This window comes from Panthera leo, chromosome A2, assembly GCF_018350215.1.
Source record: "Panthera leo isolate Ple1 chromosome A2, P.leo_Ple1_pat1.1, whole genome shotgun sequence".
NCBI lineage: Eukaryota > Metazoa > Chordata > Mammalia > Carnivora > Felidae > Panthera > Panthera leo.
In genome coordinates, this window is record NC_056680.1 from 75,806,834 (window position 1) to 75,819,204 (window position 12,371).

Here is a 12,371-nt window from a genome sequence, read left to right on the forward strand (position 1 = left end):
GGTGAGGACTTCTGTGTTGAAAACTGAATGTAGATTGGATCTCATTGATTTAAATGAACCATGTCTGAATACCTGTTTTTGAAAACCCAAAGCAAAGGGAGGCAGAAAGAGTATAAACAGTTGAAATTGAAAGATTCAAAGCCTTTGTTCTACTAGACCTTGTATGCTGATCTTATTTTGAGTGAGTGCTGAAACAGTCCAGGCAGCTGAATTGGCAACAAAGAGGTAAACCATAAACAGAGCTATAAGCTGTCAAACAACACATCAGGGAAGAGGGATGCATTCTAACGATGAGGCTACCTAATAATGAGGGCAATTTTTAGGTGTTTTTCACTGATCTATCAAAAGTAACACAAGCTTTGCTACGTTTACTCTCATTTTGCCTCTAGGGAACAAATCATGCAGCTAAGCCTGCAACTGAAAGCAGTACATGAGTTTCAAGATCTGAAAGAAACAATGGTAAGAATGAAGAACGAGGCAGACCTCTTACTTGAAGATCTTCAGAAAGAAATTGATTTGCGCTCCCGGGCCCATACTGCAAACATCATGGGTAAGAGAGAAAATGCACATCAACGTTTATGGACAAAGGTTGATGAAATCCATAGTGCATTCCATTAGTGAATCACCCTGTGCTCATTGCCATGGTGTCTGAGCACTTTAGGACGTGAAAACACACCCATTAAAGGTATTATTTGCACATGAGTATTTTGACTTTGTAAACCTGGCAGAGCTTGGGTAGCATTTGCTGAAAATAATGAGTAGAGCTAACAATGTGTGATACTCCATTTCCAGCAACCAGAAAGGCAAAGGCATATGAGGCCAAAAGGACTTCAGCGAACGTTTCTCGTAAGACCTTTGTAGAGATTTGGAGTCTTGTAATGTACTAAAAGTCCTTAATTCATCTTATGCTGTTAAAATGAACGGGAACCACGCCAGAGCCAAGACTGACTTGGAGGCAAAATGGAACACAAAAGCAAAACTTGGATTAGTTCATGTCCTGATCTCTGATGAGATCCCCGTTTTACATCTAGAAGCAGATAACTTGTCACTACCGGGAGAGGCAGCCCTGAACGTCCGCTCCCCTAACCCACCTAATGGAGAGGCAAAGAGAAAATGTGCACGAAGCACGTCTCAAGGCAAAGTCGTCGGGAGCGTCTCCTTACCCTGTGTGCATGCTCCAGGTTTTCATCTGATCTCCACCTGAAAGAGAATCATGACCCTCATGGAAGGTCTAAATTTAGTGAAGTAACTAGGGATGGTGCTCAATAAACTCTCTGAAGAGTAAGGGATTTGGTCTGATTCCTATCTGGAAGAAGGTGCCCATTGAAAGGATTGAAAATGCATCAGTGGATTGCTGGGACACGTACACTCTGGCGAGGGCGGGGGGGGGGGAGGGGGAATTTCCCAACTCAGGAAAGCTGTTGTGGAAGGCAGGCAACTCACGATCATCTCACCCTGTTGCAAAGCAAGCAGGCCAAGCCCCAGCACCTCAAGCCTGAGCCCTGTGGGAGTTCCCAGAGGCTGCCCCCAGAGTGGAGGGGGTGCCAGCTTTAGAACTAGACCCTGATGTTCCAAAACCAACTTGTCCCTCCACAGACATCAGTGATGCCCAGAAAGCCTTGTCTCTTCCCTCAGAGTCAAAGGAACAAACTGTGAGACTCAGAGAAAGGACATTTCAACTGTCGCCATCCAGATTGCGGCCTCAGAACCGTTGATGGCATGAAAGATCTGGACCGGCATCTAGGAATCCACACGCAGACAGAGAAAGAGAGTGTAGATTAGTCTGTGAGGACAGTGTCCATCTCAGGGGAAACTGAAGCCTGCTCAGCCCCTCCCAGTGTCCCCCAGAGTCAGGGCTCTCTGCCTTGTGGTCACCTGCCCAGGACCTGGCCAGCGGAGCGGCCTCTGTCTGGAACATGCCAGATAAAGGCGGTCTGGACCTTTTTTCTACTGTGGACTCCTGGCAATTTTATGAAGCTTCTGGACCCTTCCCAGAATGTTTTGAAATGTAGTAAATTCACCCTGAGCTCTATTTCAGTACAATTTCAAAAAGAAAATGCCTCCGCAGTCACCAGAGCCAAATAGGAGAACACTGCCCCCAGGTTAATCCTCTCAAGCTCACAATCCAGCAGCAATTCCTGAAGCTTCCTCGGGACACCTGACCGTGTGCAGGGCAGTAGAGATGGGGCAGGGAGAAGGGCGAGTTCTTGCCCCGAGTTACTCCGGTCTAGTAGGGAGGACAGGCATGGAAGCAGCCCCAAACAGCGACAAGACTGTATTACAGCATCTTCAAGCCACGCTGGGAACAGAGCAGGGGGGAACAGAATTAATTCTCGCTGGGTTTACTGGGAAAGGCTCTGGGAAGTACGCGACCTCTGACTTGGAGTTCACAAATGAAGATAAAGTTTGCCAGAGAAATAAAGGCAGAAAAGTATCTCAAGCAATAGGAAGGTGTGGTTGTCTCATGCCCAAATTATGGTTGTGTAGGGGGTCAAGATCAGGACCCTGCCCTTCAACGTTCCTAAAATAAAGAGTTATAATTTCAAGTCCTGCTACACTGTCCTTTGCAGTAAAACGTACCATATCCCTTTCATGAATTTGTATTTTACGGTAAGTATGGAAAATACAGGGACGTGCTTAAGAACATAGTTTCTGGAATCAAACCACCTGGCTTCACATCCTGACGTTCTCTCTTACTGTCAGCGAGACCTCAGACAAATAACTTACCTCATCAGAGCCTCATCTTCTCACTTGTAACATGTTGGGGGGGGGGGTGGGGATCACACCAGTGCGACCTCACAGTGTTCTGTGAAGAGGAAGAAAGAACACTGACAGGAAGTGCAGCCACGTAGAAAGGACTCCACCACGAGAGCCGTTGCCATCGGCCTCAACGTCAGGGGTCAAAGTGAAGTTTCATTAGGAGACAGCCTCACCTGTTTGTTGACATATTGCTTGTGGCCGTTTCACTCTACAGTGGCAGAGGTGAAAAGTTGTGACAGACACGCGGTGGCCAGCAAGCCTAAAACATTTATTCCCTGGCCCTTTCCGGGACAAATTCGGCAACTCCTGTTCCATATGGTTAGGTAAACTGGGTTGGTTTCTCATGTCAGGGTTAGGTACTAATTAATACATAGCTAATGCATTTGCGGAACACTTTACGGAGTGTTCTCGTATTATTTCACTTAATCCTCACAAATTACCATCAAACAAACACAATCTAAGCAGTTGACTGATTTGCTCCAGGACAGACTCAGACGGTAAAGGGTAAAGCCAACACTCACACCCATGTCTGCAAGATCAACCTCAGTGCTGTGTACCTATTCTATGGATATCTGTTTCACTATCTCTTATCCTTCCCCATTGGGTAGAAATTCAAGGAAGAGGATGGCAAATTTTTGTATTGACCTTTGAGACCAAGCCCATGGTCAAACTGTGGAAGGACGGTCTTGATAACCAGCATATAATTGCATTTGTCTTTGCAAAATTTATCTGACCTCAATTTGCATTAATATAGATCCCTCAGAGACTATCAAGAAGCATTATCAGAGGTCATCATCTGCTGAAAAGAAAATTACTGAAACCACTTCTATCATAAAAAACTCTGAAAAAACCAGGAATGACTTACATAGCATGTTTGATATGCTAAGCTCAAAAGAAAACTTGTCATTGGAAAAATTAAAGCAGATTACAGTCCCGGATATCCAAATACTGATTGAAAAGGTAAATATTCATGAAGGTGTCGTAAAAGTGTTTGTAGTTTCTACTTGGTATACAGATCTCTTCAGTTGTATGTCCCCGTCTTACATTTTATTTTCTTATTTATGTTTTATAAATGTGTAAATATAAATAACATATATACGCTCTGTTCTATAAGATAGAAACAATATAAATACATTTATTTATATTTTACTTTTTATATCCTAGGTCAAAGTTTGAGAAAATTCAGAGTAAGACTGTGGCTTGATTTTAGTGTTTTATGTTTACTTATATTATTTGCTATTTCCACAATGGTACAGATTATGATCATTTCCTCCTCCCACTCTACTATAAGTAAAAGGTAATTTTTATTTAAAAAAAAATGAAATTAGTGAGAAATGCTAGATATTTGACTGTTTCCCCCCAAAACTCTCAGCGTAAAAATGGCATTGATTGACACAATGCTGATAACAAAAGATTCAGATATTTAGGTACCTAGAAACATTTACTGGGTTGTATCCATGAACCACTGCTGAAGAAATACATATGCACAGAGCAGTGCTTTGCCTCAGTGACCCAGGTGGCATTAGAAGAAACTCTGCCAATATGTTGCTTTTCAACATAAATCATTTCTCCTGTGAGGTGTGTGGGGTACCAGGGGACATGCCGTGCGTGCTTCCGTCCTGTGGGGACCCCAGCTGCCGTGGCTCCCGGACCCTCTCCGGCCATGCCCTCCAGCAAGCTCAGGAAGCAGAGTCTGTGATTCATAATTTGAGCGACCAGGTTCAAGGTTGGAAGAATCAGGTAAATATGTCTTCTCTTGTTCCACTTATAAAGCTGTAGCAGTCAAAAGAGAAAAGCAAACTGTTTGAAATTTTTAAAACTGCCATTTAAGGGAAAGGACAGCTTCTGAATATTAGGTGTTCATATGCTTGGAAAGATAGGATTAAAAAGACAGATGAGTGTGGATGTAAATGTACATTTAGAAGTACGTGTGAATATTGATGTATTTTCTATTATATATGTATTATCTGTACATGTGTAAATATATTTTTTATGTATGTGTGTATATTGTGTGTGTGTGACAAAGAAGTATATGCTTGGAGGACATAGACCTGTGTGGAGTTTTCTCTTTTATAGCAAATACTGCGTAGAAATGTGAAGACTTCTAGCCTTAAAGTTTTGAAAACTATAGATCCCTCAAGGTAAAGAAAAAATTTTATAAATTCAAGGATATATTTGAAATTCTACTAAATATGCAAATTTTAATGTTCGAAGTTCATTTGAAACACTTTTTTAAATGTTTGTTTATTTGAGAGAGCACACAAGCAGGGGAGGGGCAGAGAGAGAAGAGAGAGAGTGAGTCCCAAGCTGGCTCCTTACTGTCAGCACAGAGCCCGACATGGGACTCAGTCTCACAGTCCGCAAGATCATGGCCTGAGCCGAGATCAAGTGTCTGACACTTAACCAACCGAGACACCCAGGCAGCCCTGGAATTTAATTTTAGAAAATATTTTACTTTATTTAAAAACTTTTTTTTTAATGTTTACTTATTCTTGAGAGAGAGAGAGAGAGAGAGTGTGTGTGTGTGTGTGTGTGTGTGTGTGTGTGTGTGTGTGTGAGTGGGGGAGGGGCAGAGAGGGAGACACAGAATCCAAAGCAGGCTCCAGGCTCTGAGCTGTCGGCACAGAGCCAAACGCGGGGCTCGAACTCATGGACTGTGAGATTATGACTTGAGCCAAAGTCAGATGCTTAACCGACTGAGCCACCCAGGTGTCCCCAAAAATATTTTAATAGGAATACACCCTTGGGCCTTGTACTCCTTCCCATGTTGAGAGATATGATGCAATCGTTTTAATATTTAAGTACCTGATAATTGAGTCTCTAATAATTTTAAATGTTTTCATTTATTTTTCCAGTCGTGTTGGTAAATGAGGGTAATATTTAATTGCTTAGTTTTCTTTAGGTTTCTTTTTGTGAATGCATTATATTCATCTTGAAAGGATGAATGCAATTTTAGGTATTCTGTGAGTACATTGGATTGATCTTGTAAACAAGATGACGATGTGTGGCCTCATTTGGTCCGTTTTTGACGATATACATAGAGTCTTTGATGGAGAGAAAAATCAAAGAGCTGAATTTTTTTTTACAATATAAGTTAAATATTATACCAGTTAGCATTCCTGTTTGTAAGCAACAGACACCAGCTCCTGAAAAACACAAAAAAGGAAGTGAACACAATTACTTCTGGGTCTCAGAATCAACAGAAGGACAGAGGAGCAAGCTTGAGAATGGACTGAGAGCCAAGGCTAAGCTGTGTGTGTGTGTGCCTGTGTGTGCGTGAGATGAGTGTGCATACACACACATACACGTGCGCTTGCACGTGCACACACACACACACACACACACAGAACGACAGTCTCCTTCTTGAGCCTCACCTGCATGAACCTGAGCCCCAGCTGACCCTAAGCCCTTGCTCCACATGCTCCAGAATCCCAAGTTCTGGAACAAGCCTCCGATGAGCCAAGCCGGAGGATATCCCTGCACATCCTAAATGTTGAAAATTTGTATTTACATAGTCTAATTCTGCATTGCTATATAGTTTTCACTTATATGCTGTTCATCATTCTTTAACAAATGTTCACTGAGTACCTATTATGTGCGAGACATTTATCTAGGTGTTGGGAACACAGCAGTGAACTAACAAATACAAATCCTGGTGCTGCATCCTGGTGGTTAAAATAATCTTCAATTGTTTAATGTAATTATTACACCTTACTTAAATCATTACACCTTAGTTAAACTATGACACCTTACTGCCCCTTCTCAAAAACACAGAAATCTCACCCCGTTTATATAAGCCCTGTGTTCAGCTTTTACTTTTAAAAGATAGCCCCTGAGGGCACCTGGGTGGCTCAGTCAGTTAAGTGTCCATCTTTGGCTCAGATCGTGATCTCACAGTTTGTGGGTTCAAGCCCCACATCAGGCTCTGTGCTGACAGCTCGGAGCCTGGATCTTGCTTTGGATTCTGTGTCTCCCTCTCTCTCTGCCACCCTCCCATTCGTGCCTGTCTCTCTCAAAAATAAATAAACATTAAAAAAATAATAATTAAAAAAAAAGATAGCCCTTGAAGTGTGTTTTAGCAGAATCTGGCTTAATCAGCACATCCATGGAGAACTGAAAAGGATTGGGGCAGGGGTTTTGTGTTGATAAAATGGTGTGCTATTTTCCTCTTGATTAGAAGGGGGAAGAGTGCCAGAAAAGATTGTAAGAGAATTCTCAGGAGTGAATTGTGACAGGAGATGGATTGCAGAGAGATGTTTTAAGAGTGAAGTAATTTAGCAGTCTCTTTCTTTCTGAAAACAGCATCGACTAATCCACACAGATTCCATCTCTATACTTTGGTGTTTTCCCATCCAGAGCATTTATTTCTGGAATTCTCGTTTTACTCCTATGCATTCTTTCTTACTGCTAACCATTTTATTTATTTACTTTTATTGAGATATAATTGACACATAACATTGTATTAGTTTTAGGTGTATGACATATGGTTTGATAGATGTATATATTGCAAAACGATTAACACAGTAACTCTGATTGACATCCAACACCTCATATAGTTACATATTTTTCTCCTGATGGGAACTTTTAAGATCTCTCTTAGCAACAGCTGACCATTTCAAGGTTTTCAAAGTTCTAGAGAATTAAGGAATAGCTCTCCACAAAGTGAAGATACATATCTTTTTTAATCATGGAAATATTTCTTTTCTCTTTCATCATTTGCCAATGACTGCAATTAAATCCTTTTCCACAAAAATCCAACAGCTCAAATTAAGCTGGCTCCTTTTGTGGGGAAATAAAGGGAGATTTTTTTTTCCTAATTGTGTTTGATCCTAATTAGCCCTACTTCTGTCACAATTAATTTATTCAGTACAGCTCAGCTTGCTAGTGATATTGTCCTATTGTCTTCTGTTGTTTTTTTGTTTTTGTTTTTTTTCCTCTTTCTCTAATTTGTTGGAATCTCAAGAAAAGCCCAGGACCTTTCTCAAATCACATAATTAAGAATTTGCACTTCTGGGGGGCAAGCCTTTTAGACCTATCATTTCTCCACCAAGTGTACAAAGTGTTTGGGATTTTTCTTTGTAGCCTGCTCTGAGTTCAAACTCATTTATTAAAAGGAGGAATGCTTTCTTTTTAGCTTTTAAAGAAAATACGTTATTTGAACTTGAGGAGTGTTGAGAAGAGTAACTATTTGAACTTACCTAAAAGAAAATGCTCAGTTTATTAAGCATAATGGCCACTGAAAGGAGTCCTAAGTGATTTGCTGATGATATAGAATGCAAAAGTCTCATGAAAACAGCATTTGAGTTTTACATTTGTGTCAGACAAAGTCATTAGTACTAGGTCAATATTGTTTTCAAATAATAATGTTGCTCACTAGTAATGTTTTCAGAGAGAAATCACATTATTTTTTTTTTTTAAGATTTTATTTTGTAAGTAACCTCTACATCCAACCTGAGGCTTGAACTCACAACCCCAGGATCAAGGGTTGTAGGCTCTACCAACTGAGCCAGCCAGGCGCCACCAGATAAATTCACGTTATTAAGAAAACATGATAATGAAAACAAATAATATCACCTTTTATTTTTTTTTTATTTTTTTTTCAATATATGAAATTTATTGTCAAATTGGTTTCCATAAAAGGAATCCTTTAAAATAAATCTTTTGGGGCGCCTGGGTGGCTCAGTCGGTTAAGCGTCTGTCTTCGGCTCAGGTCATGATCTCGCGGTCCGTGAGTTCGAGCCCCGCGTCGGGCTCTGGGCTGATGGCTCAGAGCCTGGAGCCTGCTTCCGGTTCTGTGTCTCCCTCTCTCTCTGCCCCTCCCCTGTTCATGCTCTGTCTCTCTCTGTCTCAAAAATAAATAAACGTTAAAAAAAAATTTAAAAAAAATTTTATAAAAATAAAAAAATAAAATAAATCTTTTGTTTCATTATCTAGACTTCTATTTTGTTTTTAGTGAATTTCATTTGGGTCAGCTAAGTAATTAAACGTTACACAATGTGCGGAACTGTTGTATTTTTTCCCTTGTTGCTCTTTCCTTATTCCAGCTCAAAAATGTAAGCAAACTGGCAGAAGTCTCCAAAACCAATGCCTTACAGCTGAGTGAGAAACTGAGGAATATGAAAAACCAAAGTGAATCTGAAGAAGAAAAAATGAGTCTTTTAATCAAACAACTGAAAAAGCTTTTGTCAGGTAATAAAATATATATATGTGTATATATATATATAGGGACTAGTTTTTGGTTTCTTTTCCTTTTCCTTTTTTTTTTAATTTAATGTATACTCAAACAGCACAACCAATTCCAAATTACATTTAGTGGGAATGAAATGCATAAGTCAGAAACATGATGTACTCCTTGATTTAAAATTTCTTAGTGAAAATAACCCCAAAATAGTACCTCTGCACCAAACACATATGGCTCTCTGTATAGGAGCAATTTAGTAATACAAATTTTTTAAAAATCTAGTATTTAGTTAAAATTTCAAGCAACGAACTCGGTGTTTAAAGTTATATGTTTTGTTAAAGAAAAAAGTCTACTGAAATGATTCTGTCAGATTCCCTAATGCTAGGAAAATCTGACATGATTTTCTCTGCTGACAGACTGTATTAGATCTGTTATGGACTATTTTCCAAGTTTCATAATGGTTCTCCGTGATTGACCAAAAGGAACTATTTGTGACTCATTATTATTATAATTATGATTTTTATCCCTCATTGTACCTTATTTGGGGAGAAGTGTATTTTATTTTATTTTTTAGGAGATTATTTTAAACTATAGAGAATTATTAAAATTTTTTTTTAACGTTTATTTATTTTTGAGACAGAGAGAGACAGAGCATGAATGGGGGAGGGTCAGAGAGAGGGAGACACAGAATCCGAAACAGGCTCCAGGCTCTGAGCTGTCAGCACAGAGCCCGACGCGGGGCTCGAACTCACGGACCGCTAGATCATGACCCGAGCTGAAGTCGGCCGCTTAACCGACTGAGCCACCCAGGCGCTCCAAACTATAGAGAATTATTAGTTGAAGATAAAAAATCGCATGGTACAACTGAAAATTGACCTAAAACCTCGCACTCTGCAAGTAATGCAGTTCGGATACAACCCTACACAGAATTAACCTTAAGAGGCTTTCTTCTCTATCACCATCTTCCAGATTCAATAATTTAATGCACCTCACGTGAATTAACTGACAACTGGGATGTCTGTTACAATCTTTGCAACCACTTTGTTCATCTGTTTAATATTTGTAAGAGACCCCTGTGGCCAATTATTTTTTTCATCTCAGTGTTTCTAGATATTGGATTAGCAGCTCTAGTCCTGATTTTCGAAATAAGAACAAAATTAGGCAGTACAAATAATCGGTGAAAATAATCAAAATAATCCGTAAAAATAAATGGGGGTGCGATGGTCCCCTGGATGATTGTTCAAAAACAAATTTGCCGTGAGTTAGCTAGATGGATTGCTATCGACCAGACACAGATCCAGGAACTGGTGGGATTGAGGAATGCGTTAGCTATTTCTACAGACACGGGTCAATCCAGGCACGAAAACCAAAACTAAACCGAACTGCCAGACCCATAGTGTGACAATGGTGCACTAATACACCTCTGGGCCCCAGTGACGGTTCTGAAGGCAAGTTCAACTGCCTTCCACCTCATTCCCTGGGTCATAGAGCCTACTTCCTTACCAGTGGTATTTCTCATCGCTGCTGAAAACATTTCTAATTTAAAAAAAAAGTTTAATTACGCTAAGGAAATGAAAAACAAAACTGTGTCCAGATTATTACAACAAAAATTAGGCAAAGGGAGAAATCCTATTCCATGAAAGAAACTTCCCTGATCTGGGCCCCAAGACCCTTGGTCACTGGGAAGCAATACCCTTCACTCACCGATTTCTTCTCTCTTTTCCATAAAACCCAAATGAGAGTATTATTAAATTGCATGGTGCCTACGCTATTTAGCTATTCTTGACCCTCTTAATATTTTCCTTGTGGTCTGAATTCCCTATTAATGAAGTCCCATATGAAAATTTTGAATTTATGCTCTCATGATAAATGTTAATAAATGTTTGATGACAGATATGTGGTTCAATGAAATTCACTTACTAGAACTTTTTTTTATAAAAGGAAATACTATTTCTTACAAGAGCCAGCTCCCCGAGTCCAGTACATTCTGTTTAAAGTATGATTTGAATTTATTCACCAAATTGTTGCTTTTTTTTTTTTTCCAAAAGCATGACAGGAAGTAAAACATTCCTTTTATATTAGACAAAACAGCTAAAGCAAAAATGATTACCAAATGGATATATACTCATGTCGTGTCACTCAAAAGCTAAAAGCTGTCTGTGGTGCCCACTGTCTCCAGAAGAAAGTCCACGTTCCTTAGCCTCACATTGAGAGGTTCCTGTGTCCTGCTCCCAGCCCTTGGGGACTTCCGGTCCCTCCCACCCCCATTTAGACTCCACTCTCCTGCCAACAGTGATCTGATCATTGCTCCCAAGCTTTGGCTTTGGCGGTTCCCTCAATTTAGAATGCTTTGACCCCTGCCTTCGCCCCACATTTCCCCGAGTTTAATCTCGCTGTCCTCCAGGCTCAGTTTATGTGCCTTTTTAAGGTTCTTCCTGAAATATTTTCCCCTCCCTCTGGGCCGCATATCATTTCATCTTATATTTATTGCTTCTGTTCATATGTGATTGGTATTTGTATGGAACGGCTTAGATTCTCCCACTTGATGGTAAACCCCTTGAGGATTAGAGCTCCAACTCCCAATGTGGGATGTAGCATTCTGCCTCAGTAAGGAGCCAGAGAGTCACAAAGAGCTGTCACCCCAAACCCTAATGGCCGATCTTCTGCTGCAGTTCTCAGGGAAGGCCAATTTTACTGTCCTGAAAAGCAGGGCATGGGTGCATGTAACAGTTTCTTTATAATATGTTATTCATCTGGTACTTGCCCCTGTACTGTCACATCGCCTTCTCAAAATAGGACTTCGGTGATGTCCAGTTATAGAGATGGGCAACCATTGTGTGCCTTTTAAAGGTCATGGAGAATTAGAATCGAGTTTTGTTGAGTCCAAACCTGGTGCTGCCCCGATACCTCATTCACTGTATTTGAATCTTCTCTTTTTAAGTTTATTTATTTTTGAGGGAGTGTGAGCAGGGGAGGGGCAGAGAGAGAGGGGAACAGAGGATCCAAAGTGGGCTCTGTGCTGACAGCAGACAGCCTGATGCGGGGCTCAAACTCACAAACCATGAGATCATGACTTGAGCCATAGTTGGATGCGTAGCCAACTGACCCACCAAGGCACCCCCACTGTATCTGAGTCTTAATGACAGGCATCTGAACATTTTAATTGCTTTTGAATCGGTGCTTAAATAGTTCTTGGGAGGATGTTTTGCGGAACATACACAGTATTCCAAGTCTGTAGTTTTTCATTTTTCCAACAATCATTTGTGCAGTGTGTATTCAGAGAGAAGGGGAAACTGAGGATGAAGAAGAATCCATGGGGACACAGGCACTCTAATCCCTCTATTCTAGGGACACATAATCAAGTGCAAGTTCATTTGACTTAGAGTTCGTTGTGCTTGTATTTATAAGATTCAGTGTTGAATAAGGAGAC

At 40.4% G+C, this 12,371-nt stretch overlaps 1 protein-coding gene across 1 annotated transcript in view; it reads left to right on the forward strand.

The window, feature by feature from the left end:
- The window catches only part of LAMB4 (laminin subunit beta 4), a 100,134-nt gene that overhangs the window by 73,175 nt on the left and 14,588 nt on the right, over positions 1-12,371 (forward strand). Inside the window, exons 25-28 of the mRNA XM_042915075.1 lie at positions 390-550; positions 3,515-3,720; positions 4,339-4,500; positions 8,805-8,949. Of these exons, the coding sequence (XP_042771009.1) occupies positions 390-550; positions 3,515-3,720; positions 4,339-4,500; positions 8,805-8,949 (674 nt within the window). The remainder of the gene's footprint in view (positions 1-389; positions 551-3,514; positions 3,721-4,338; positions 4,501-8,804; positions 8,950-12,371) is intronic.